Source organism: Anneissia japonica, unplaced genomic scaffold, assembly GCF_011630105.1.
Source record: "Anneissia japonica isolate Jap-2015-1 unplaced genomic scaffold, ASM1163010v1 scaffold288284_len1145801_cov181, whole genome shotgun sequence".
Lineage (NCBI taxonomy): Eukaryota > Metazoa > Echinodermata > Crinoidea > Comatulida > Comatulidae > Anneissia > Anneissia japonica.
In genome coordinates this window covers 24,165-49,003 of record NW_022712730.1, presented here as the reverse complement: position 1 = coordinate 49,003, position 24,839 = coordinate 24,165, and the positions used below count along the sequence as shown (strand labels likewise).

The 24,839-nt window shown below is 33.7% G+C and overlaps 2 protein-coding genes across 2 annotated transcripts in view; both read right to left on the bottom strand.

Annotated features, from left to right (window-relative positions):
- LOC117108123 (carboxypeptidase B-like) overlaps nt 1-2,020 on the bottom strand; it is a 5,902-nt gene extending 3,882 nt beyond the window's left edge. Inside the window, exons 1-4 of the mRNA XM_033250071.1 lie at nt 1,840-2,020; nt 1,131-1,212; nt 635-856; nt 186-287 (exon numbers count right to left, since the gene is read on the bottom strand). Coding sequence (XP_033105962.1) covers nt 186-287; nt 635-856; nt 1,131-1,212; nt 1,840-1,913 — 480 coding nt within the window. The 5' untranslated portion in view covers nt 1,914-2,020. The remainder of the gene's footprint in view (nt 1-185; nt 288-634; nt 857-1,130; nt 1,213-1,839) is intronic.
- An 889-nt stretch (nt 2,021-2,909) lies between these two features.
- On the bottom strand, nt 2,910-24,759 carry LOC117108118. The gene is made up of 17 exons (XM_033250062.1): nt 24,589-24,759; nt 21,942-21,963; nt 21,261-21,382; nt 19,468-19,660; nt 18,861-19,030; nt 18,219-18,386; nt 17,606-17,723; nt 16,495-16,629; nt 15,640-15,731; nt 15,254-15,491; nt 14,333-14,400; nt 13,450-13,699; nt 12,869-12,948; nt 12,098-12,332; nt 11,890-11,973; nt 9,632-11,742; nt 2,910-9,239 (listed from the first exon to the last, which is right to left on the bottom strand). The coding sequence occupies exons 1-17, from the start codon at nt 24,589-24,591 to the stop codon at nt 9,102-9,104; spliced, it is 4,227 nt and encodes a 1,408-aa protein (XP_033105953.1). The 5' UTR covers nt 24,592-24,759; the 3' UTR covers nt 2,910-9,101.
- Between the last annotated feature and the right edge of the window lie 80 nt (nt 24,760-24,839).

Below are 24,839 nucleotides of genomic sequence, written 5' to 3'. Positions count from 1 at the left end.
GATTGTGTTAGTTCGTGAAATCACAGTAGCGCGTCAAAACGAGCGCGTATTGGTTGTCAAGCAATTTTGTATTCTTTACCACACAAAAAGTCCTTAACGACAACAGCGCGTATTTTGACGCGCTTTTTTGATTAATTGCTTGTTAAGCCTAAAGATGTGAAAATATCATACTAAAACATGCATACCCGCATCCCATTAATAGGCCGTCCCTCATAAGAGGTTGTCATATAAAAATGTTCAACGTTTTCGGCGTTCTGACTTGCAAAGTCGGACACCCATTGCTGGATCTGTTGGAAAATAAGAAAACCACAAGACACTACGACTTACAGCTTTGGAGAGTTATTCACAAGTAGAAAATAGTAGATACGTTTTAACATGATGCGTTCATTTTTATCGTAGTAGGTCCAATTCAAATATGCTTACATTATTGATGATATAATAATTATACAGATTATCAATTTTATTTAAACAATATTTTAAAATGTTTTATTCAATATTTAATATTTTTTTCAATATTTAATATTTCAATATTTAATAATTCAATATTTAATATTTTTCGAGTAATATTTAAAATAATTGTAAGTTTACACTATAGCTTAATTATGAACAATTATTTGTTTCCTCTTAGGCTTACCTCGTCATACGTATGGTAAATAGTATAATCAAAGACACCTGAAGCAACCGCCGGTCTCGGACCTTTGGGCATCGTCATTTCAATTAACTCTTGTACGTCCTCTATTACAATGCTAAATTCTAGGCCACGGTTTCTGAGAAGATGCGGGAAGTCACCAGTAAATGATGGTGAGATCATGAGGTCCACGGTCTGGTGGCCATGATTGGCAGACCAGCTGTCAATCTAAAACAGAAAATATTTATAATTTCAAAATAACAAATACCGACAAAATTGAAGTCCAAGAAGGAATAATAATGAATTAAAAATAAAACTGCACGAAGTCTAAGAAAGAACTTGTAATCGAAACGTCAAATTTCCATTATTGTTACGCTGCGTTTACGTGTGGCCCAGCAGTTTTAAAACAAACATTCACTCGGACCTTTCGAACTATTTTTTGCTCAACCCTGCTCATAGGGGATTGATATGCCCTAAAGATAAGCAACACACACGTCCTTACCAAATCTCCAAAATGTGATGATACTTCGTCGATCCATTTTACGTCATATTCGTTGTTGCATTTTATTCGCCATACTTGGAAACTATGCAAAAGAAAGCAACAAAGTGAAAATATTTGTCTCTCCTGTTGCAGCAATTCTGTACCATGAAGAAAATATTTAAAAAAAAAAAAAAAAAAAAAAAAAAAAATCAAGACAATGACTTGTGACTATTCTTTCAACTTTGTTTTCAGAATAATTGTTCGCCATTTCGTAGGCCAAACATAAAGGTATTTCGGATTCAGTTTTCCTTTACATTTTGATCCATTTTATGTCATATTCGTTGTTGCATTTTATTCGCCATTTGGAAACTATTCAAAAGAAAGCAACAAAGGGAGACTATTTTTCTCTCTTGTTTGCAGCAATTCTGTACCATGAAGAAATTAACTCAGACAATGACGTGTGACTAATCTTTCAACTTTGTTTTGAGAATAATTGTTCGCCATTTCGTAGGCCAAACATAACGGTATTTCGGATTCAGTTTTCCTTTACATTTTATTCCATTTTGTCTCCGAATTTGTTCAAACATGATGTAACATGACTACAATATACAGTATATATTTTATGACGGAATGGTTATTAAGCTCTGTATGAGCTACTTATAATAGAATAATTAATTTTAGTATAGGCCTACCAATTTATAGGCCAAATTCTGGCAGCAGAAATACTTACTCGTCGTATCTTCTATAGGAGGAGGCAAAAACAGAAGAAATTACAACACAAAATATCATGAAATATTTCCACATGTTTACCGTTTAACTTAGTTATCCAAAAATGACAAGATAGAGCCTTAGAGATGGCTCTCCCTTACTGCTTCACTGCTTATGTTTTATGGTATACCAGTTATAAACAATTATAGCATAACTTTATTGTATATCTGTGTGGTACCTTATGGTATAATTAAAATGTTATCAGGGATAGATGTGAGAGAATATTAATAAACCCAGCTGTATCAACAAGAAATATAATCTGTTGGCTTTCAAGTCGAACTATGAAGAAGGAACAAGTTATCTTTTATAAGTTGAACAGAAGGTATTTAATATCAATATAAACACCGTATTTCAATGCGTATCTGGAAACTTATAATACAAACATACATTTAAGAGATGTTCTGGAAAACTGAGAAATTTAGTTGTACTATTCCGATATATTTTTTATCGTGATTTTACAAACCATTTTTAAACGGACATGGAAATATTGGCTATTGCAGTGGCGAATTCAACGGGGCCGAGCCCACCAGCCCCCACCACTCATTTTTTTTTTATTCTAAAAAAAAAAAAAAAAATAAGAGAAAAGGAAATTGTAAATTAATTTAGGTGCGAGAGTGCCATTTCCGTCCATGAGTGATCCCAAAATCATAAATGTTAAATGTCCTTGTTATCAGGCCCAACCATGCTGGGGGCTGAGGTGGCGTAGATCCTGCGCCTGTGAAAGTCCCTTCTTCGGGCCCCACTCAGTTTTGAATTCCTGCATACACCACTGTATTGTATATCTAGTATCAGTGTATTTTCTGTACATTACTGATGATGCATCTTTTAATCCATTAAAATATATTTATACTCTTTGATGAAACACAGCTTCGTGAATACGTATGTGCATCCATCATCCACAAAAGATAATATTCTATTCAAGTGGAGAATTAACAGACAAATAGCGAACCGGATTGGAGGAATATATCGGGCATTTGTTAAAAGAAAAACTGAGGTGACGACTTAAAAAAAAAAGAAGAGAACAGAATATGATAGGATTTGAACCGAGCAAGTGTTTAATTTCCATTTTTGTACACAACATTTTAATGTAAAAAGAAATATAAAACATAAAGTTGATTGTTTTATGTACACTGTTCACATAATCCATATACTTTCAACAAAATATTCTGAAAATTAAATTCACTTTGAAAACTAAAAACTTTGACACAATTAATTCCTATTGTTGTGCCATTGATCAAATACCATTGAGCTGGAGAAAAATAAAGTCTTTACTAATAAGAATGAATACACAATGATTGCTTATATATTACATGGTCTTCCATGATGTTAATGGTAACAGTGGTGGGTCCAGGAAGACCCCCCTTTCCCAAAAAAAAAGTGAGAAAAAATTAAGGACAAGCTAATTCTCGATTTAAATTCCATGTACCAGTGGTTATGGTCAAGCATTTTTAAACACCACACTCTATCATTCTGTGAACACCTGTTGGTAGATAGGCCTATCATTTTGTATACACTTAGTGATAGTGAAAAAGACCTATATAAACAATGATTCGTTCTGGAACAAATTCAAAATACAAATTTCACTGTATCAGTATGTAATGTAGTGTGGTCAAGAATTGAAAAAAAAAGTCAATCAATTTGTACATTGTAAAATACGGCCATAATAACACGGTCAAACAATGTGTGTAAAATTTGTTTAGTTTTTGAACACCAAAATGACATGTGATATGACACATTGGGACTATGAACTTTGCCTTACAGAAAAGTGGCATTAACCTTTGACAGGTCATGCATGTTAATTACCTTTGACAAGGTCATGCATGTTAATGACCTTTGAAATACATGATATGAATTTTTATAATTTATAAATAAAAATTATTTTTAATGAACCTGTTAGACTGATTATATACATAATGCTCAGGATATCAATAGTAAAAAAAAGGCATTACCAAATTTATACAAAAAAATTATTACGTCATCATAATTCTGTTCACATATCCAAATACAAATTTGACAACTTTTATGAACTTGAAAACATTCTTAAACAATGTAATATTTATAATCATTTTTTACTGAAATTTCAAATTTATTCTAGTTCAGGTCCAGATACTTGTCCAAAAATATTACATCTGAATAACTTTGTAAAACTTACAAAAGGGTGTTCCCAAAAAGACGGTTGTCAATATTAAAGAATTACTGCACAGTACAGGTCACGATTTAATGAATGTTAAACATATGAGGGCAGCAAACACCAACATTTGATGTTTGAACTTGAGCAGGCAGCAGCAAACAACCTGTACATTTAGGTACATTTCGCAACCTTACAAAAACGATAACGAATATGAATTGAATAAGTCATTTTTATTACCATCATTTGTGTCTAAAACATTATTGACAGTACATATACGAGCTGAACATGATCGTTGATAAATGTAGTAACACATGGATAGCCTACGTTGTGAGATAACATCATGCTCCTGCAGGGGATGGCTTTACTAAAAACTTGATGACGTATCCGTATTCGTTATAATTTTCGTAAGCTTGCGAAATCTCCCTATTGTCCGACTTTACGGCTATTAAATTCCCATTTGACGAAAGAACGACGTCAACAATTATGAAATAAATCACCAACATATTTTAATAATTGTTATCGTATTGAATGGTATAGGCCTAGTGATTATTCCCTTCTTCTACCAGGGAAGGGAAACATTATTTAAGATCTTTTTCTGGAAGACCGAAACCATTGAATATTACAAGGCTGTGCAAAATATCTTATACATTCACCCTCACAATACTTAACTTCAACGTAATACATCCCATTAGAAGATTTTATATAAAGGAGCACATATCAAAATTATTGTCACCAATACCGGTACTAAATATTTTCTGTCTGTTTGTACTAAAAAGTCTCAGACAAAACTTTTAAAAAGACAACAACATTGATTCCAGGATACAAGATTAAATTAAATACAGTACTTCAATTAAAGGCCAAATAAAAGTCACACCACTTTAAGATTCGATCAAGTATGCTATGAGGTAACAGAAAAAGGACAATATTAAATTCAGCGTTAAAAAACCAACACATTAATAATATACACTTATAAAATCTGAAAACTTTAAAAAAATAACAATGTTTTACAATAATGCATTCAACAACAGTACAACAGTATTTGCATTTAATAATTTAATACCTAAAATCACTTTAATGATATTGTTTTCTTTTTTTACCAAGGCGAATCAAAATTTTATTCATGTTTTCTTAAAAAAAAAATCACATGTATCAGAAAATAGCTGACACATGGATATAAATTCATCTACTTTTCAATTTAATCTTGAAAAACCAAAGAGTACAGATTTGACTTGATTTGAAGTCTGACTGCCCTGATTTTGTATGCATACAATGAAACAGTACAAAAGCAAGAATAGTTTTTTGTTTTTCTGAGCATGTGCAGATTGTTCTTATCGGGCTCATTAGCATAACAATACCGCACATAAGGCTAATTCAAGTTAGATGGCTTAAACCAGCCAGCTTCCTATCCTGGTGGTAGTCCTTAATAAAAGTACTACCACCTTTACATTCTTTTAAAGGACGCCCTCTATTTAGTGGTAGTACTTTAAGAATTCCAACATAAACCCTGGGAGTCAGGCCTCTTGGAGTTCTACTTTTTAGAAAAACCCACTGCAATTTATATTGAAGGATCTTGCAGAAACATGCATAGACCAATCCTAAATCATTTGAGGTTTTTGGCAAATTATTAAATCCCATTGGACTCTTAAAATTAATTGTACAATAAAAAAAAATCTATAAATCTCTCAGCTTTGTACTGTTATGCATTGTGCTACTTTCTCTTATTGCATGTGTTTCTCAATTAAAGCATTCCTTAAATATCTTCTCTCATATGCACATAACTTATTTACACTAACTTGGTCTGCCAAGGTTTTAACTTCTCAATAAAATCAAACTTAGTCAAATTCTTTAGGAAACCAAGTGAATTTAAGGGAAAATTTCACAATCAATGTATCCTTTCTTTCTAATTCTTTGTAATTAAATGTCTAGTTTGTCTCTGAAAGACTGGACTACATGCACATATTTCACCGCCTTCAAGTATATACTGACCATAGATTTAAGCTCTGTCCAAACCATATATATTCATGATATGCCTACAGCAATATGGTCATGATGTGATGTCATCAAGATCATATTAAGGCATGTTGCATATAGTGTGAACAGGGTTTAACATTAATACTAAACAAATCAAATAGTAACACAATACAGCTTCTTCTAAAGCCCTGTCCAGACTATCAAATTTTATTTGACAAAAACATGTGACATTCCTAAATATGGTAATGATGACATCACATCATTACCATATATAGGAACATCATGACTATATACGGGCATACAACGTTGTCAAAGAAAATTTGATATATGGACAAAGTTTTGTATAAAACATTTGCTGTCAAATTTTAATACAAACACTACATGTTCTAATTATTTTCATTCATGACAAATGAGTAAAGTACTGAAAAGTAACACACATACACAATAACACATAAAAAAAAACACTGCTATGTGTATGAATATAATATATAAACACACATAAAACCCATCCCTATGCAGTTATGTACAGGAAAGGGATAGGTGTATGTAATGGTTTAAATTTGTGATGTGGCAAGGTCTTTTGATTTAAGGTGTTAATATCAATGTCCAATTTAGAGCTCATGCAAATATAGACATTGCTTATATTTTCAAGCAATTCTTGCTATTTAATTTAATATAATTAATAACTGATGTTATGGTGCAAACATTGCTAATATTAGCAGGTAGAGACAAACGAATGTATGGATGGGAGAGGCAAGATACTGCAAATAAATCCAAAATAATAATATTTTGAATTAGTTATTTTGAGTTTTAAAAAATATCCCGTCTTTATATCTCATTATCATACAGATTCATTTACATATAATTGTAATTAATTGTATTATACTTGATTTCAAGCAATATTTATCTGTACCACTGAAAATGTGAACATCTATATATATTTATCCCGTGATTTGCTGTGAAATTTGTTAAGGCTTTCTGCCTGACCTTTGACATCAAGATCTAATCTCAATAACCACTCCCTTATTTAAAACTAGAAAATACATTTAATCCCAGCATGATACTTCACCATCATTAATTTTAGTATACTCTGTAAGTCAACCCCATAATCCTTAATCTGAATCAAATATTATCCAAAATTGCAATAAATAATGTCACCTTGCAGTGCGGCCATCATGATTATGATCAAGTAAGGTGACAATTTACAGAAGAGATAACATAGTATAAAGAATAAAAAAAACCCCTTTTTTGACTTGTACCCCATCTGTGATATATTTTTCATTTGGTGTAAAAACAAGAATTGTATAATATATGTATTATATAAAAACCTGATTCACTAAAACAAATTTGGCTTCTACTTCAATATGCTAGTAAAGTATACGAGATGTCATCACAAAACCAGCCTTAAACAATATGCCCAATCTTTTTCAAGGTATTAAAGTCAACTCAGAATGTTGGCAAATTTTTTTGGGTATAAGTATTAAACTATCAACCCTGAAAACCCTCTTTTGTTAAAACATGATATCATCATACATATCTTCTGACCTGGAGTACGACTCATTTTGTAATGACACCTCACATATAGTTAAACAAATCTCGCTAATAATATCAAAAAGCACTATTGCATTCTACACGGTATGCACCAAAGACTAAGTTCATACAAATTTGGTTAAGTTCCTATCATGTTTGTCAAATCCTATGAAACTACTACAGCAATAATAATTTTCTCAAGTTAATGCTAAATTCATATGAGCACTGGATTGTTTACATGTGCAAGTATGCTAAGATAAAGCACAATATATAAAGACGACGATAATGATACCTAAAAAAATTCAAATATATCATTAGACTGCTCCAGCATTTAAAAAGACAAACTGAGTTACCACCTTCCAATGATGCAGAGATTCAACCAAATTAGTTTTCAATGATTTGAAGAGTAGCGATTTTAGTACAAAAATCCCTAAAAAATGATCACAAGGCAGTTCTTTAAGAATCAGTACAAATAAATGGCTTATCTAGGGGGTTGAGCGGAAAGGCGCACAACACCCTAATATATACTCGCCTCCCAGTTGCCATCTCAAAATCACGCTCAAGAAGTTAAAATTCATCTTAATTTGTGTGCTAGTATCCGTTACCTAATTATTGAGCAGAGCTCAACACTTCACCTTTAGGCCCCCACCCCCATCAAGCACCCCTAGATATGCAACTGGTACAAACGTATAGGAACAGAAAATTTGTCTGTTTTAACTGCTGTGAAAATGTTGTCATTTCGCAATGAATGAAGTAAGAAATCAAATACTGAATTATATATCGGTTCTATGATTATATTCCAGCTTACTACATTGACACAGTTTATCTCTAATAATAGATAATATCTGATTAAATCTTTATTACAGTTATTTATCTGATAATAAGCAGCATATCTTGCAACAAATAACAAAACAATTCCACATAAAAAAAAAAATTACTATTGTTATTTCTATTGCAGTAGATTTGAGCTGCGTAAGTGGTTTAACAATGGGCGTGTGTCTAAAGCCGGCAATCACTGTGTCGCACAAAGGTCGTACAGCCATCGCACGATGAATCAAACTCAAACGAATCGTCTGTGTGCGCGTCGTCACGTTCTTCATAGAATCGTGTTGGCCGATGACCGTCGGGAACAGTGAGGGCCCGGCTTAAGAAATAAGAAGATGCCTTTTTCGCAAATCATCGACACACGACATGATTGAACTAGTTGACGAACAGATTCAAGGGTCTAATAACTTTATCTTAAATTTTAATAATTTCTTTCTATTCTATTCTATTCTTTACAGAATATTTTAGATAGTTGAAAAGAAATCCATACTTTGAAATATCAATGAATACAGATTCCATTAAAAAGAAATTAATTAGCAAATCTTGATTAAATCTGATGAATCACCATTAATAATAACTATCTACAATATATAATACATAGAAATTTCTTGCATATTATTAAATAAATTTTCTTATCAAATATTCTATAGCAAACTTACCTTTATCAACACACATAATGATAATACAAATATGACACACAGAATAGCCTTTGCAACGTTAAAATAAACATTCATCATCGTGGGAAACGTTAAATAATTAGCGTTACCTCACGTCGATGGTGACGGATAGTGAGAGCGCAACAACTCAATCTGATGGTAGATCTTGAGAGAGGGCGCCACTTTCATTCCCGTCAGTTTCGCTATCTGATCTTTGGTTAATGACATAAATTTGAGGCCATCGATTTTCTGAGAAAAAATACATAACAAAAAGTATAATACTCTGTTTATGTTTAATTATGTTTAATTTAAATTTTATTACACAAGTACCCAAATTAGCGTTTAGGTTGTCCACCGAAAAATCATGATAAAATAAAAATCATTATAACCACAATTTTTAAACAAAAAATATTATTTATTAAATACTAAGAATATCAATATTAGGCAGTATATGAAATCATTGGAAAATAAGCTGAATTTTCAAGGTTTTATGGGCATGCAGAAATGACTTATGTTAGTTCTGCGCATAATTACACATGCGCACTTCATAGAAGGGGAAGAGCCAAATTGGCAAATTGAGGGGTGTAATGTATACATTGTGATTTTAAATACTTTACATTACAACAGAGAGAAAAACTAACCTGTCTACGAAAGGTATCAGCGCAGGAACCTTCACCAGCGTCAATGAGGAACTGAACAACTGCTGGCACACTCCACTTCCAGGGATCAAAGTTGGGGCTTCTTACAGACTTGTCTCTAACTTCTTCCCTTCTCTCCAGCTGCTGTGGCTGAGCATGTAACGGTGTGCTAGGCCCACCTGCTGTCGAGTTATGAGCTAGTCTTGCATACTGAACAGGATAGTTGGAAGGTGAAAAACTCCCTGAGGACCCCTTCATGTTGGTAGTCATGAGCCTGGGAACTGGCATCATTTGTACATTCTCTGAAGGTACATTCATGAGACTGTGTCCAATCGGTACACTGCTGTGGAACGAGTGCTGAGGGCTGGCATTTGGAGAAGTTACGAGATTCTTAAGGGACTGTAGCTTCTGCTGTTCTATCATCTGTAGATGTTTTTGCGTCATGTTGATGGTTTTCATCGCAAAAGGTTTACCATCCTGACTGGCCGGTATCGGCACTAGCATGTAGGGGCTACTCGGGTGTGGCTGGGCTGGGAAGCTGATTGGAGCGTTGGAATACTGTGTTGGACTCAGTGAAACATGAAGACTAGGGGTAGATGTAGGGCTAGGTGCTGGGGTCATTGGATCCCCAACAGCTTTGCAACTTGAAGACATAGTTTTGGAAACAGGGGATGTAGCCCACACAGCCATAGGCTCAGAAGAACCTCTCCAATGCTGGGTAAGACTGGCAAAGGGTGGCAACTCAGGCCGTAAACTGTTCTGGACTGGTGATGGAAGCGGAGGTGTCATTGGAACACTTTGCTGCTGTCTCTTCTCTTGATCAGCTATGATGCCGTTCTCCTGAATCGGACCTGCATTGCTAAACGCGATACTACTTGAATGTATTCCAACACTGTGTAAATGGACGGAGTGTGAGATGCTTTGAGTTAGCACTGATGCTTGGTTAGGAGGCGAAGTGACATCATTCTGTTTGTGTAGTAATGGTGAAACAGCAAGATTATTCTGAGCAAATGCCTGCACTAAATCAGAGTGTCTAGATCTTTCTCTACTTTCATCAGACAGAGATAAAGAGTCATTTTTAGATCTAAATTTTGATCTAGGCTCCAAAAATCCATTGTAAATATGCGGCTCTAGCTTTGTTAGATCAATTTGTCCAGGTAAATTCAGCAGGGTTGCTAAATGACTTGTTTTTGAAGTTGGTGAGTTGGGTAAAGAGTTTGTTTTTTTCCCTTTAGCTTTAGAATTGCTCTTCTTAGGTCCGTGTCCAGAGCCATTTCGAATACGTTGCTTTGGTTTCGTCTTTGATTTGTTTGACAATGCTATTTGCTGCAGCAGTGCTCCTTGAGATGTGCTATTTAAATCCAGATGGGGGATGTTATCAACGGTCGGGGTCAACTTTATACTTGGTACAGGTGAGATGGAAGATTGCGACACTACTTCCATTTTGACTGATGTTTTAGGAGGATGTGACAGATGTCCTGGGTTTGGATGTTGTTTCAGTTGCGCCATCGAAAAAGATGGCTGCACTGGTGCTAAACTGCTTGGTACTGGTTGATCTAAACGAGGTACACTTGAATTAGCAGGTAAAGCAGGTACAATTGAATTAGCAGGTAACGCAGATGTAAGTGGGATGACTGGAGAGGATGAATTTCCAAATATACTGCTACGAACCTGAGCCCTCACCATTTCATCTATCTGTACTGGTGTATGGGCACTTGGTTCCTTCTTGAGTTTTGACAAAATTTCCAGTACATCTGGAGGCATCATTTTCAAGTTATTTTTGGTCTTTTCAGTTGCATTATCCATACAAATCTTCAACTTTAGGTTTTTCTTCTTCTTAAATTTATCCTTGTCTAGCTTTTTATCAACCTTGTCCACTTTTTTCTTTTCAGATGGCTTCTTGCTTGTCAATGATTTCTTATCAGTGGAGGACTTCTTGTCATCAGTTATCTTCTTCTCCAAAGGTTTTTTCTTTTCCAGGTGCGATATTGTAGTAGATATTGGTACACACAAATCATCATCATCAGAAAATCTATAAATAGCTTCTGCTTTACCAATGTCCACAGGTACTACTTTCTTCTGCTTATTTAAATTATTTTCATTCAGTTTTTTTTCTGTTAATAAAGCAATAAAAAATATTCACAGATATTAATTAAAATTATTTACATATTGTCACAAGATAAATAACTTAAATTAATAATATGAATAATTAACAAAATACTGAATTTATTATTTATCAGCAACAGGTGGGGTGAACTTACTCTTTGGAACAGTTGTTGCTGATTTTCTTTTCTTTGCTGCTGATGGTGGAAGCACAGGGACTGGTGGAGAATATTCCATTTTTTCTATAAATTTGAAAAAAAAAACCCAAATTTGCTAAATAATCTTGAAAATATATAATATATGAATGTATTATAAAGTATATAAAATTATATAGTTTATGTTTATTGAGTATATAAGTTTATATACCTGAAGTTTTTGGTGGCTGTAATGGATAATCTGTCAGCTCACACCAACCTACAGGGTACACATCCTGGCTGTGCATATCAACCCACTGATCATACGATGAGTCCCAGCCATCAAAATGAACTTGGATAAGCGGGCCCGCAATCTTAGTTATAGTGCCCACACAGATAAAGGAAGATTCAATCAAATCTACAGCTTCTACCTTGTGACCTGGCTTCCATCCAGGGTTTGTGACATCCTACAAAGAAAAACAGAATATTTATTGTAAGAGAGAGCAGCTTAGCTCAGCCAGCTAAACCAATTGAGACAACAACACCCTACAGGGTCCGGGGGAATGATTCGCAAAATTTTGGTTTCGTAGAGGCGTTTTGGGCGATCAATTATATATTTATTCATTGTATCTTTTTAAAATTTTAGAAAGGGAAGTGCTCCGGCCAACCTGAAAGTGACTGCCTGCTTCCAGGTTATCAAATAAAGTCACATTTGATTAAATTAGTAGAAGCATGCCCTCATCAATAGGCTAAGCATAATTTTCCACACCGCGACGTACAAGCAAATTGCGCGAGGGAAAAACAAAAAGACTATTGACCAGCTGGGGGCATGGTTGGAACTCTTGTTTGGCTTTTAGCCAATAAAATGCCTGCAATCTATGTAGTCAGTATATAACAAAGTTATTCTTAGCTTAAAAAAATATTCATACAAATAAACAATCGACATGTTAACAAAATAAACCAAACAGGTAGGAAATGACCAGGTGTACAAAAATGATTTTACCTGTTCAAAAAGCTCTACAGGGGCTGCAAGTGAATTGGTTCTTCTCAGGTAATCATCCCAATCAAAAATATCAGTATAACCTTCAAGGAACAATGTATAGAAAAAATAATGAAGTATGTGGCACTATTGTATATTTTAGTACAGAAAATCTGAAACACTTTAACTCATAACTTTGGCAATAGTAAGTGAATTCCCAGGGGTGAATCCAGAGATTTTCTGAGAGGTGGGGGGGGGGGCACCATTAGAAGTCCATGCCATGCCCACCTCAGCCCCACCGTGGTTGGTGTAAATAAGTGGTAAATAATCGAGCTCTCCTTTCGCCCACTGCTGATCGCCACTGAACTCATGGGTGCACTCCCTTTTTCGTCTTTCATCTCTATAACTCAATTTTTTCTCCCTATTTTTTATTTTTCAGCTTGACTGACGGGGATCTTATTTTTGGCGATTTCAAGGCAGTGGCGGGTGTAATAAAAATAAAGAAAAACTTTTGTGACAAGCAGCAGGTTCGCTAAACAAGGTATACAGAAATCTTGCCTAATGTGGACAGAGTATTGTATAAAATAGACAAAACAATTCCCTACCTATGGGTGGGACGAGCTCAATCTTATGGTAATCACAGAAACCAACAGGCAGTATTGATGATGAGCTACTGTGGTAGCAGAAAGGCTCGTTTCTTGGCTGGTCGGGCATCGTATCAATCTGCACCATCAGGTAGCCATCACCCAGAACGTACATGATTGTTGCTACGCAGATGTTCCCGAGTTTGAGTGGATCGACAGCTTCAAGTTTCATACCGTTGTGGAAAGTGTGGTTTTCTCCAACCAAAGGAAGCTAAAAATAACCAAAAACCATTAACATCAATAATTATAGATACTAAAAAATTACAAAAATAATACAAGATTTAATGTCATTGTGCACAACTCGGTTCACGTAAAATTTAGGTTTCAATGTTGTCATAAACAAGAGCGACCGCAGTGGAAAAAAGTAAAATTTTGTTTCTTTTCAGTAAACCATAACAATTTTTTTTTTTTTTCAGTAAACCATAACAACTTCCTGAGTAAACAAAATCTCCGATAAATTGCTATGCACACCACTAAGACAAGTTCAGCAAGAAGTAGGCTTATGGATATAGATGACGTGATGTCGTTTCAAGGATTTAACCTTCTGGAGAAAGTCAGTCCTGCGTCTTTCTAACCAATCAAAAGATTGTATTAGGTTGAAGTCATTTCGTATCCATAGGCAACATGCAATGGATAATATGGGTGTGAAAAAAATGCACGGTGGAACAAAATTTTCATGATGAGGGATGAAATGGAGAAAATAATGTCACGTGGTACGAAATCAACCAATCAAATGACTGAGATATATTTAGGTGTGTTATAAATGGGTATAAAACATACTACAAGTACAATTATAATTGTATAAGTACAAATGAATAAAGAGAATCTCAGAATGCAGCCTTACATCTTTAAATAAATGAGGTGGTGCGTCAATGAGAATCCTTCCTCTATCAAGGGCTTCTGTCTTGTAAGCTAAATGATACAAACAAAAATTCAGATAATTAATCAGCTTGACTCGTTTCTATGAACTATGGTGAACTTCATAAATGAGGATATAACATCAGTGACCTTCTTAAGAAACAAATTAGCCAACAGAGACAGCCAAATTAATGAATGTATTAAAAAGGCAATAATGATTAAGGCGTAGTAGCTAAATTAAAATTTTTGATGACAAAGACACAAGAGTTGACTTATAAAACAGGGCTGTAAACACAATAATAATGAATTAATTTATTTAATAAAATTCATTTATTTGAATGATACCCTACTCTTGCAATTCAATTAGTAACAGAAATCAGGGGTGTATCAAGAGATGTCCACAACAGGGGGCCGAAAGGAAGGGTCCAGGGGAATGCTTCGCAAAAGTTTTGTTTTCTAGACACCCGAAAATAACCTCCAATGCATTCTGGGGGATCAATTTTTTTCTTTTTCTTTTTTATTTTAAAATTTCCAATAGCATAAAGGAAAGGCACACTACTAATTCACTACCACAGTTGGCCCCCTAAAACACTGCACCCGAAACCAGTATTCACATAAAAGAACATAAAACATCAATAACAAATTTTTCACTTTGATTTTCAGTTATAAGCTAACAACATATTTAAACAAAAGTAAATTATTTTATTATTGAAATTGGAGTTGGAGGGGAACCCCATATCCAGTGACAGTAGTTTTTGTATCCCTTTTGCCTTGCCTCGGCCCTCCTCATTCTTTGTTTACTTGCAATTCAGTTTTGTTGTTTGTTTGTTGTATTTTACTGTGCTGAAAGGAATAAAATAAAAGAAAATATAATTAAAAAGAAAATTAAAAAAAATATCTAGCTTACCAGATGTGTCGATAAGTGGATGACCAACACTCCTGGACCAGCCAATTGGGTGGATTAATGGTGAAGAAGAATTAAACCAGAAGTCTCGATTGGGATCATCAATATTCTCGTATTGCACTTGTAGTCTGTTCGATACTATGGTTTTGATAGAGGCTGTACATGTGCTAGAGATAAGTCTTTTGTATACAGCCTCCAATCGCATATTCAACTCAAACGGACTTTTCAACTCTTCCTTAATCTGTGAAAAATAATAAATAAAATGTAAATAAGTATCCAGACTATAAGCTTTTTTTTCATATAGTAATATCTTTTATTTGCCCATATATGGGCATAGGCTTATTTACATAGATTCAATTATATATTATGAAAAATTTTAGAAGTCTTACTAGTTCTTTTGAAATCTGTATTGTGGGTGCACCCTGATGAGCTACTTTGTTTACAAATTCCAACCAGTTTGAGCCAATCTTCTCCATCAGGTCTAAAAAAAATAAGCAATTGAGAAGTGGGGGTGTATTTGGGAGTATTTAAAATGGACTCACAAAAGAAATCAGAAAAAGGTAAAACATGCAAACAAGAAAAATTAAAAATTAAACCAGATTACTAATGTCTCAATTAGAGAACATGTCATTTTTACCAATGCAATACCAAAGTTGGTCTCTCAAAACATTGCACATATCTTCTTTAAATGAGGATCCGCTCCGCAGAGTCAGCCACGGACAATTAGCAGACGCCGCCATGTTTTGAGAACTTATTTTTGAAAGATCATCAGAGGGCGGAAAAAAAATATAAATAAAATTTTGTGTTTTTATTTCGCAAATGGTTTTGCCAAAAACATCCAGAAAGAGGAGAAAATAATAATAAAATTTTATTGTTGAATGTAAACAGTGCAGTAATGGGATGGTTAAATGCTTTAAATTTACATAATAAGGAAGAAATATACATATCTTATTTTAGATTTCAATGTAGCGTAATAAAAATTAAGAACTTTTAAATTTTGTCTGAAATTTCAATTTTTCGTGGCGGCAGGTGTGCTAATTAATCAAAAATAAAATTTTAGTTTGATTTGAAATCATCATTATTGGCGGGCGGCGGGGTCGCTAAACCAGTTACAAAAACAGCCTCGCATTGGAACGACAGTTTTCTTTTTTAGCAAATGGTTTTGTCAAAACAATCAGATGGAGGAGAAAATAAAAATAAAATGTTATTGTTGAATGAGGGTATACTGTATTAATGAAGCCTACCTTTAGGAGGCTTGAGTTTCTTGCCAGCCTTCTCGGCTCCATTGATTGGGTAGCATTCAATTTTACAGAGATGAACCCAGAAGTCATGTGAACTGTCAATGCCATACCCTTCAAACCGAAGCAAAGCCTTATAACCTGTAATAATAATAAAAATAACAATTAAATAACAACAATTAAATAATAATAATAATGATATAATATTGATGATGATATTGATACTGGTGATGATAATTAACAATAATATTTTAAATGATGACAATAATACTTTAGTAATAATAATAATAATCATCATAATAATTAACAATAATAATGTAATAATAATAATAATATTCATAAGGATGATGATGATAATTCTAACAATGATATTATTTATGATGACAACAATAAATGATAATATAAAAATTATAATACAAAATAATAAGTAATTATTGTAAAATTTTGACAGCACTTTGGAAAATAGTAACCTGAATGAACTATTATAGTCTAGAAATTTTCTGAAGGTTTGGGCCTGAAATAAAGATAGCAGAGAAGGCTATAAGTAGCAAAAGTGAGATAGAAATGTAACTAAGCAATAACAAAATCACAGGATAAAAATTAATAATTTTATGCAAAGTTCAGCAGAATTGAATCTCTTACAATACCCTTGAGGACGAAAAGATAAAGTTCACAAAGAATAAGAGTACGATGATGATGACTGTAGTTACGGCAACAATAATTAGCATGATGATGGATGTATCATTCATACAGGGAATAAAAATCTATGTATTCAATAAGGTAATTAGGTCACAATAAGGAAACCTACTAGAATCACAGCATGGACAATCCTAGCAATGAAAAAATAGTCTAACAATTGGTATTTATGATTATGAAAAAATATAATCTATGAATGATGATAATAACAACAATAATAAAAATATTAATATTACTAACATAATGATAATAATAATAATCACATAATGATATAAGATGCAATTATTGTAAAATTTTGAGGGCACTAATAAGAAAATAGTAAACTGAAGGATACATTATAGCCTAGAAATTGTATGAATTCACAGATGAAAACAAATCTATGTATTCAATAAGATAATAAAGTCACAATTAAGGAACCTACCAGCAACACGGACAATCCTGGCAATCCAGAAATAATCTTTATCATCACCTCCATCGCGATTGTTGACCTCAATGAGGGCACTCAGCATGGAGGACTTCCATTCCTTGAACATTGGTGCCTACACAGAATTTTGTGAGAAAGGAATTTGTTGTTATAGTGATTACAATAAAATACTCTAACTAATATATATATAGAGCCACCTGTCTATAAACAATCAACAACCTTAAGTCCTTTGTTCACCATATGTTCTCTCTTCTTTTTTTAATTGTAAATATAGTTATTATTTTTAAGTAAGTAATTTTCACTTCTTATTGTAAGACCAGTTTTTAAAACTATGTTTCAACATAGTTATGCTTGTTCCTCTTAAGAACATTTATTTCAAGTTGAAATATTGAGTCACTCAGATAATTAAATATAATTAATAATAATAATAATAATAATAATAATAATAATAATAATAATAATAATAATAATAATAGATGGATTTATATAGCGCAGTTAAATGAGGTCTCTCTGCGCTCGACACTTGTTAACCACTGAAAAGTCAAAAAAAGCCAAGCTAGCACCCAAACCAAAGTATGGCGTTCCACTGTTTAACAAAGTACATTCTTACATGATGAAAGCACTTGATGGGGGCAGCCTCAACTCCTTCAGATTCAAGATAATTAGTCCAACTGAATGTGTGTAACCCATTCTGGTTTACCACCGGTACAACTTTAGTCTCGCATTCATGGGCCGGAAACAGTGGTTTGGGTCGGTGCTGAGGAAACAGTGTTGGCACCTAAGGCAAAAAGAAATCAAATTTTAACCAAATTGTAACGTTCACGTTATTGTCCTCATTTACCTGGGCACTATGATTTCTGTATCAAATAATTCTTGTTTGTTTAATAATTCCCAGTGTCATAGATATTTTGGACACTATTAAATTAGACTTCCCAGGCACAAATCCACGGTAAATTCACTCTGAGGGCAAGGATTTCACTCCTCCGTTTCAGAAATTCGGCCGAGAGAGTGCTGAAATCATCATGCACACATCGTAGAAAAGGATACACATTTGCCCCCCCTACAGACAATCATGTACTCAAAGATGGTGATCAAAATGTGAGGTACGTTTGAGAGCACATGTTGCTTTCGTAACATGAATTAAAACTTAATTATCAAACAAAAAATAAACTATTACTTAGTAATTTTCATGAGAATCAACCAACAAAACAGACTCCACTAAATTATTTTAACATTCTAAATTAATTTATACCTGAAGATTTTTAGCATATGGTGAATGCTCTGGTGATTTCTCCTGCAGTTCGCCTTTCTCCTTTTTACAGACTGCAAACTTCTTTGTGCAAGACACGCTACAGAATGGGTAGCGCCTACAATATGATATGAAATGCACGCTACGCCACATATTACAATAGGCACATGGACCTAAAAGAACAACAAAATGTATCAATTGATTAAATAATGGACTTTTCACACTTATATAATCAATAAGTCAATCAATCAATCAATTATTGTTGGCAGTTAATTATTCAGTAAATTCTACAATGAGAATTAAGTCAATTTATTTCATTTTTAAAATTTTATTTTAAAAATGAAATAAATTTCATTTATAATAATTGCATTTTTAAAAACAGAAGTACTGTAATGTCATTAGATTTATGCACTTTATACTGAAATGGTCTCAAATGGCTTGAGGTGTTGACTAGCTCTTGCAGTAACTATAATTAAAATTATGATCTATAACTGAAATTAAAGTAGAGAGATATGCTCTCGTTTGATGTCCTAGCTTCATAAAAATTAAAAATATATGAAAATCATTTAATAAAAAACATGATAAAAAAATGATAAAGCAATATACTAACCGATTTCTTTCCCCTTTATTTCGTAGAATGGCATTCCTTCGAAGAGAGCATCATCATCGGGTGTGTTGGTAAGATGGTGTTGTCCGTTTGGTACTTTAGTGTCTTCTCCTTTATCCTCTTGCTCTGAGTTCAGCAAGTAGAGACTGTACAACCGGCCTGATTTCATGAGTTTATCATCGCTGAAGTCGTGACCCTAAAAAGAAATTGAGCACAATTAACACAAAGGCATGCCTGATTGATGTAACCTTGCTGTTAGAATGGGGTTGTCAGATATATCACTGATAATTAACAATGTACAAACAGGCCTGCATTGTTCACTTTTATGAGAAATTAAGTCTTTTTTTGGATTTATTTAACTTCACCTAACTAACACACTGAGATTTCAATGTTTTGAAATCCTTTGTCTACTTTCTAGCTGATAAAATTATTTTATCAGTCAAAAAATAAAACAAAATTCAAAAATAATGTTTTTAAAATTATTTAAAAAAACCATAAAAATATTACAAAACATTAAAGTTTGCAGTCATAAAAATATGAAAAAATAATTTGAGGTGGCTACAAGAAAAAATCTTAGAAAATCTTTTGTAAAAAATTTGAAAATTAACATTAAAAAAAAAATAATAAAAAAATACTGAACATCATTGTGACACAATTCGAAAGTAAGGTTATTTTTCAAAGAACGATGAAAGACAAGACATGTGACAATAAAATAACATGCGGCATTATTAACAGTCAGTTATCAACATTTTATAAAGAGAATTACAGGCCTCAATAAATACTCACAGGTCATCTATAAGTGTGCAATTTTATGTGATAAATTTATAACATATTCATCCTGTAACACTGAAGCTTTGCGCACTCTGATTTTATGACAAATTTGTGTGAACTGCCCATATATGGGCATGATGATGTCATATCACATCCAAATATGGTCATAATGATGTCATACTCAACTGTATCACATCCAAATATAGGGATGATGATGTCATATCACGTCTTAATATGTATATGATGATGTCACATCACATCAACAGTATATATGGGCATAAGCCCCAGAGAATGTAGTTCTCTCTCTGTACAACCTGCAGAGACCTGAATACCATTTACTGATAAAGCACAGACTGTTGGAGGCATAGGCTTAGCCAGCGAGCCGTCTGGCCGTCTTTTGGATGGCCTACAATTATTTAGGACGGCCACTTTTACCAAGACACTGTAGACTAACTCGGCCTGGTCTACCTTTAGCAAATTCTTTATATTCTTCAAATCTATCGAATGTTACATTAAACTAAAGCTAAATCATATTTACGTTTGATAAAAGCAACATTATTGATTGAATATACGTTGTTTTCGTACCAATATACGGTGGGGATTCCCAAAGATGGGCGTGACCCACCCATCGGCTCAGTGACACGCCCACTGGCTTCCATTTTGGACGGCCTATTTCTGGCTAAACCCTTGGTTGGAGGGATCACAAAAACTGTGTGTGCACCAGGACATCTGTATTGTGTATGTAGACTTTGAGAAGTATCTAGAGAATTTCATGATGTTCTACTATCACCAACTACTTTACAGTTACTATAGACTTCCTTAATATAGGCTACTGATAAATCAATCAATTCTACATTTACTGGTACAGGACACTGGTAAATATTTTTAAGGACAACTAAAATTTGGGAAAACATTTTTAGCTTAACATTTACAAACATACAGCATAAACATTTATAAACCAGTACATAACTTTTCTTGTATATTTACTGTAGTTTTGCGCTGGCATAAACCAAAAAGGAACTTACCGAGTCAGTATCCATAAGACTTTGGTAGGAAGGCAGGACACTTGCTGGTTCTTGGCTCAGAAGGGGGTCTGCGCCTCCTTTCATGCCGTCCCGCTCCAAAATAACATCATCTGAGCCCCACTCTGTAAAAAACACATTAACAAAATGTACAACAATATACTGTAGCTCTGTCCACACTATAAAAAAAAAAAGTTAAATGCCCATATTTGGGTGTAACATAACATATTCATGCCTATATACAGTATGGGCACATCACACTAGAATTTTTCACATAAAATTTGTCCGTGTGGACAGAGTTGAATATTCCAGCTTCTGGAATCATACTGTAAAGCACTGTCCACACTATCAAATTTTTTTTGACGGAAAACTTTTCTATGCCCATATATAGTCATGATGTGCCTATATATGGTCATGATGTGATGTCATCATGACCATATTTAGGCATGTCACATGATTTTGTCAAGTAAAATTTGATAGTCTGGACAGGGCCTTATAAAAAAGATATCAAAGACAGCAAAAAAAGAAATAAAAAAAAAATGAAGAAACTGTTTCTTTTTTCTTTTTTTTTTGGGGGGGGGGGAGGGCCCATGGCCCCCACTTGTCTGAAGGTATATTTTAGATCAGCAGTATATTATATAAAAGTATGAAGCCAATCAAAAATTAAGAGAAAATGTATCCTACCTGAATCTATTAGATCAGTTTCCTGTGGAGAGAAATAGACCAAAATTTATGAAAATCACATCAATATAGTAAACAAATGTAGCAAAGACAAGCCAAACCAGTCACTCACTCGTTGCAAACATCAATTTTAATTTGTTAATACACTGGAATGGTTAAACAGTAAAATGAGAGCTATAACATGGTAAAAAAATCATTAAAATCTAACATTTTGTTATAAAGTTACAGGAGTTTAGACATACAGCTGTTTAAAGAACAATATTTGAGAGCCTTTGAAGTTTATGATTTTGGGCATTTCTCAGGCAGAAACCATTACCAAATTGTTAAAAATTGTTGTTTTAACATTGAAAATGAGGAAAATAACAGCATAGCAAGTATAAATGTTAGTTTGAGTGCAAGTTAAGGTTGAGGATAAAGGTCGCTGACTTAAATGCAGGACCTTTGAGTTGTTGTCTATTTTTGGTGTGAATCACACCAATAACATCACCGGTGATGGTGTGGTGTTTCTTTTCTTGTAGCTTTAGGTTCATGGTAATTTTTTGTTCCTTCCTGTAGTGCCTTGAGCACTACTGCAGTGGATTTGTGCGCTTTATAAATCTTATTATTATTATTATTACAACATCACTGAGACACAATTTAAAATAAAAGGTCATATCATGGAACGATGAATGACAAGACATGTTACAATTAAATTACATGTGGTATTATTAACCACAGTCTATCAACATTTTGTAAAGAGCATTAACAGTCACAGGCTCAATAAATACTCACAGGTCATCTGTTATAAGTGTACAATTGTATGTAACTTTTTGTAAATTTACAACATATTCATTCTTTAGGACTGAAGCACTGTTCATTCTATCTGTTTCTTTAAGAACCCAGTACATCTTATAAGATAAATAAGGGTTATCCCGGTGTACAGGTCCATACAGCCCTGTTACCTTGCAGTTATGGACCATTGTAATGCAAGTCCAGAATGCAAGGACCCACACGTATTATCACAAAGATGAAGTACAGTGTAGTACAGTAGTAGTTATATATTGTGTCAGGCCAAATTTTCTGGAAAATTTGTTGCGAAAAAATCAATCATTATTTTCAAAATATCTTTTGGGCAAAGTTTTTACACCTGGAAATATTTCTCCATCCCTATTTTTCTTTCTGAACAGACTGAATTAAACTGTTAAACATTAAATTAAAAAGTGTAAGAAAATCAAGCACATATTATTTTGCATTGTGCATAATTATTATTATTTCAATGATTTTACACAAATCTCAGGTGGTGATTGGTGGTACTTGCTTGCAACGCTGGATTGCTATCTTTATTTAATGCACTACAGCCTGACTGTAAAGTAAGGCCTGTGTGGGGAATATCCTGTGTGCAAAAATTTGGCCTAGAAAATCTGTAAGCGCATTTCGGAAAATACAGTAAGTGCCAAATTCAGCACAGATTGTGCCGAAAATTAGCAAGGCTGTAAAAAGGTGGTGGTCCTGGGTTCGGGACTTGAGTATTTTAGGGGTAGGCTAGCAAAAACATACATTAAAACCAATGTTCAATATCTGTTATACTTTAGCAAACTAGACCTTGGTCCAGCAAAAAAAAAAAAATTTTTACAGAGCTTTGATTGGCTTTGACATAATCTTAATGTACAGTATTTAAACAATATAACTTATGCAGTAATAACGATTTTGATTTGATTTAATTTATTTAATATGCTCTTTTAAAAATACAACAGAAACAAATACACTTGAACAGATCAAATCACAAAAGAACAAATCGGGGATAACCCTAAACTTGAGAGAAAAGACAATTATTTCCATAGGGGTCCCCTACATGAAGTAATGTGAAATGAACAATTATAAAAAAAACTCTGCAGATTAAAAGACGAAAAAACAACAAAATAAGCTACAGTATATATATATATAAAAAAACCCAGATTCAGTCCTTAATTAACCTTATACATATACATTACATATAAATATAATACAGACACGCACTTAAAAATAAAAGTATTATCATAAATTTTATCCTGAACACTTATTTTCCTAGTGATTTGAGCTAGTTTTTGAGTATCAAAAGTATGGAACTACACAGCATATCGAAACAATATCCATTTCCCATTATATTTTTATTTTTAAACAAATAATTGTTCTTCAGAATTAAAATTAACTTACTGTAACTATGAAGACCCCTATATAGTTGCTAATTTATCAATATGGTCTTGTAGCCACTGGGCGTAACCTAGCTGGGCTAGTCAGTAAGAAGTAAGCCACAGGCCTGTACACGTCTTGTCTGACAGACTTTAGGCCTAGAGGAGGCCCTTAGCTAGCTAAGCCTAGGCTAGCTGCTGTAGCTAGCTCACTCACTAAGCAGGACCGGTTATTTTTGCGGTAGACTCAGTGAAATAGCGAGACTAAATAATCACACAATGACTAATTTAAACATTGATGTAGGTAAGGCCTCAGACATCTCACTTTCTGACGAATAACAGTATTATCAAGGGAGAAATAACGGATCATTTTTAGGCCTTGCCAGCTAGCTAAGAAGCCTACTTATTTACAAGGCAAAGATACTGACAGTGATGATGAGTGGCCTGGTTGAAACTTTCTTCTTCAGAAAGAAAAACACTATCATTTTAGACGACATACTTACCATTTAGAATCCTTAATCGCACGATAATTTTAAGTGATTAAACTCATCTATTATCATACGCATTCTCAAAAGGCAGATTAACAATTTCTTAATTTCATTTTACGAAAATTCACATTTTGTAACGAATAGCTTCATGTCGTAAGCACTCGCGCAAACGAACATAAATATCAACACCGCACGAAAAAGCTTAGTACGCATGCGCTGGCTTATCACATACCAAACGCCGTGAAAGAAGAGTTAGCATTGGCTAG

What these genes read in the sequence shown, in the direction of transcription:
- LOC117108118 (XM_033250062.1), bottom strand. An exon ending in CACCTCATTTATTTAAAGAT is followed by an intron (nt 13,700 to 14,332) that starts GTAAGGCTGCAT and finishes GGTTATTTTTAG; the next exon opens with CTTCCTTTGGTTGGAGAAAA. An exon ending in CTGATACCTTTCGTAGACAG is followed by an intron (nt 9,240 to 9,631) that starts GTTAGTTTTTCT and finishes ATTTTTTCTCAG; the next exon opens with AAAATCGATGGCCTCAAATT.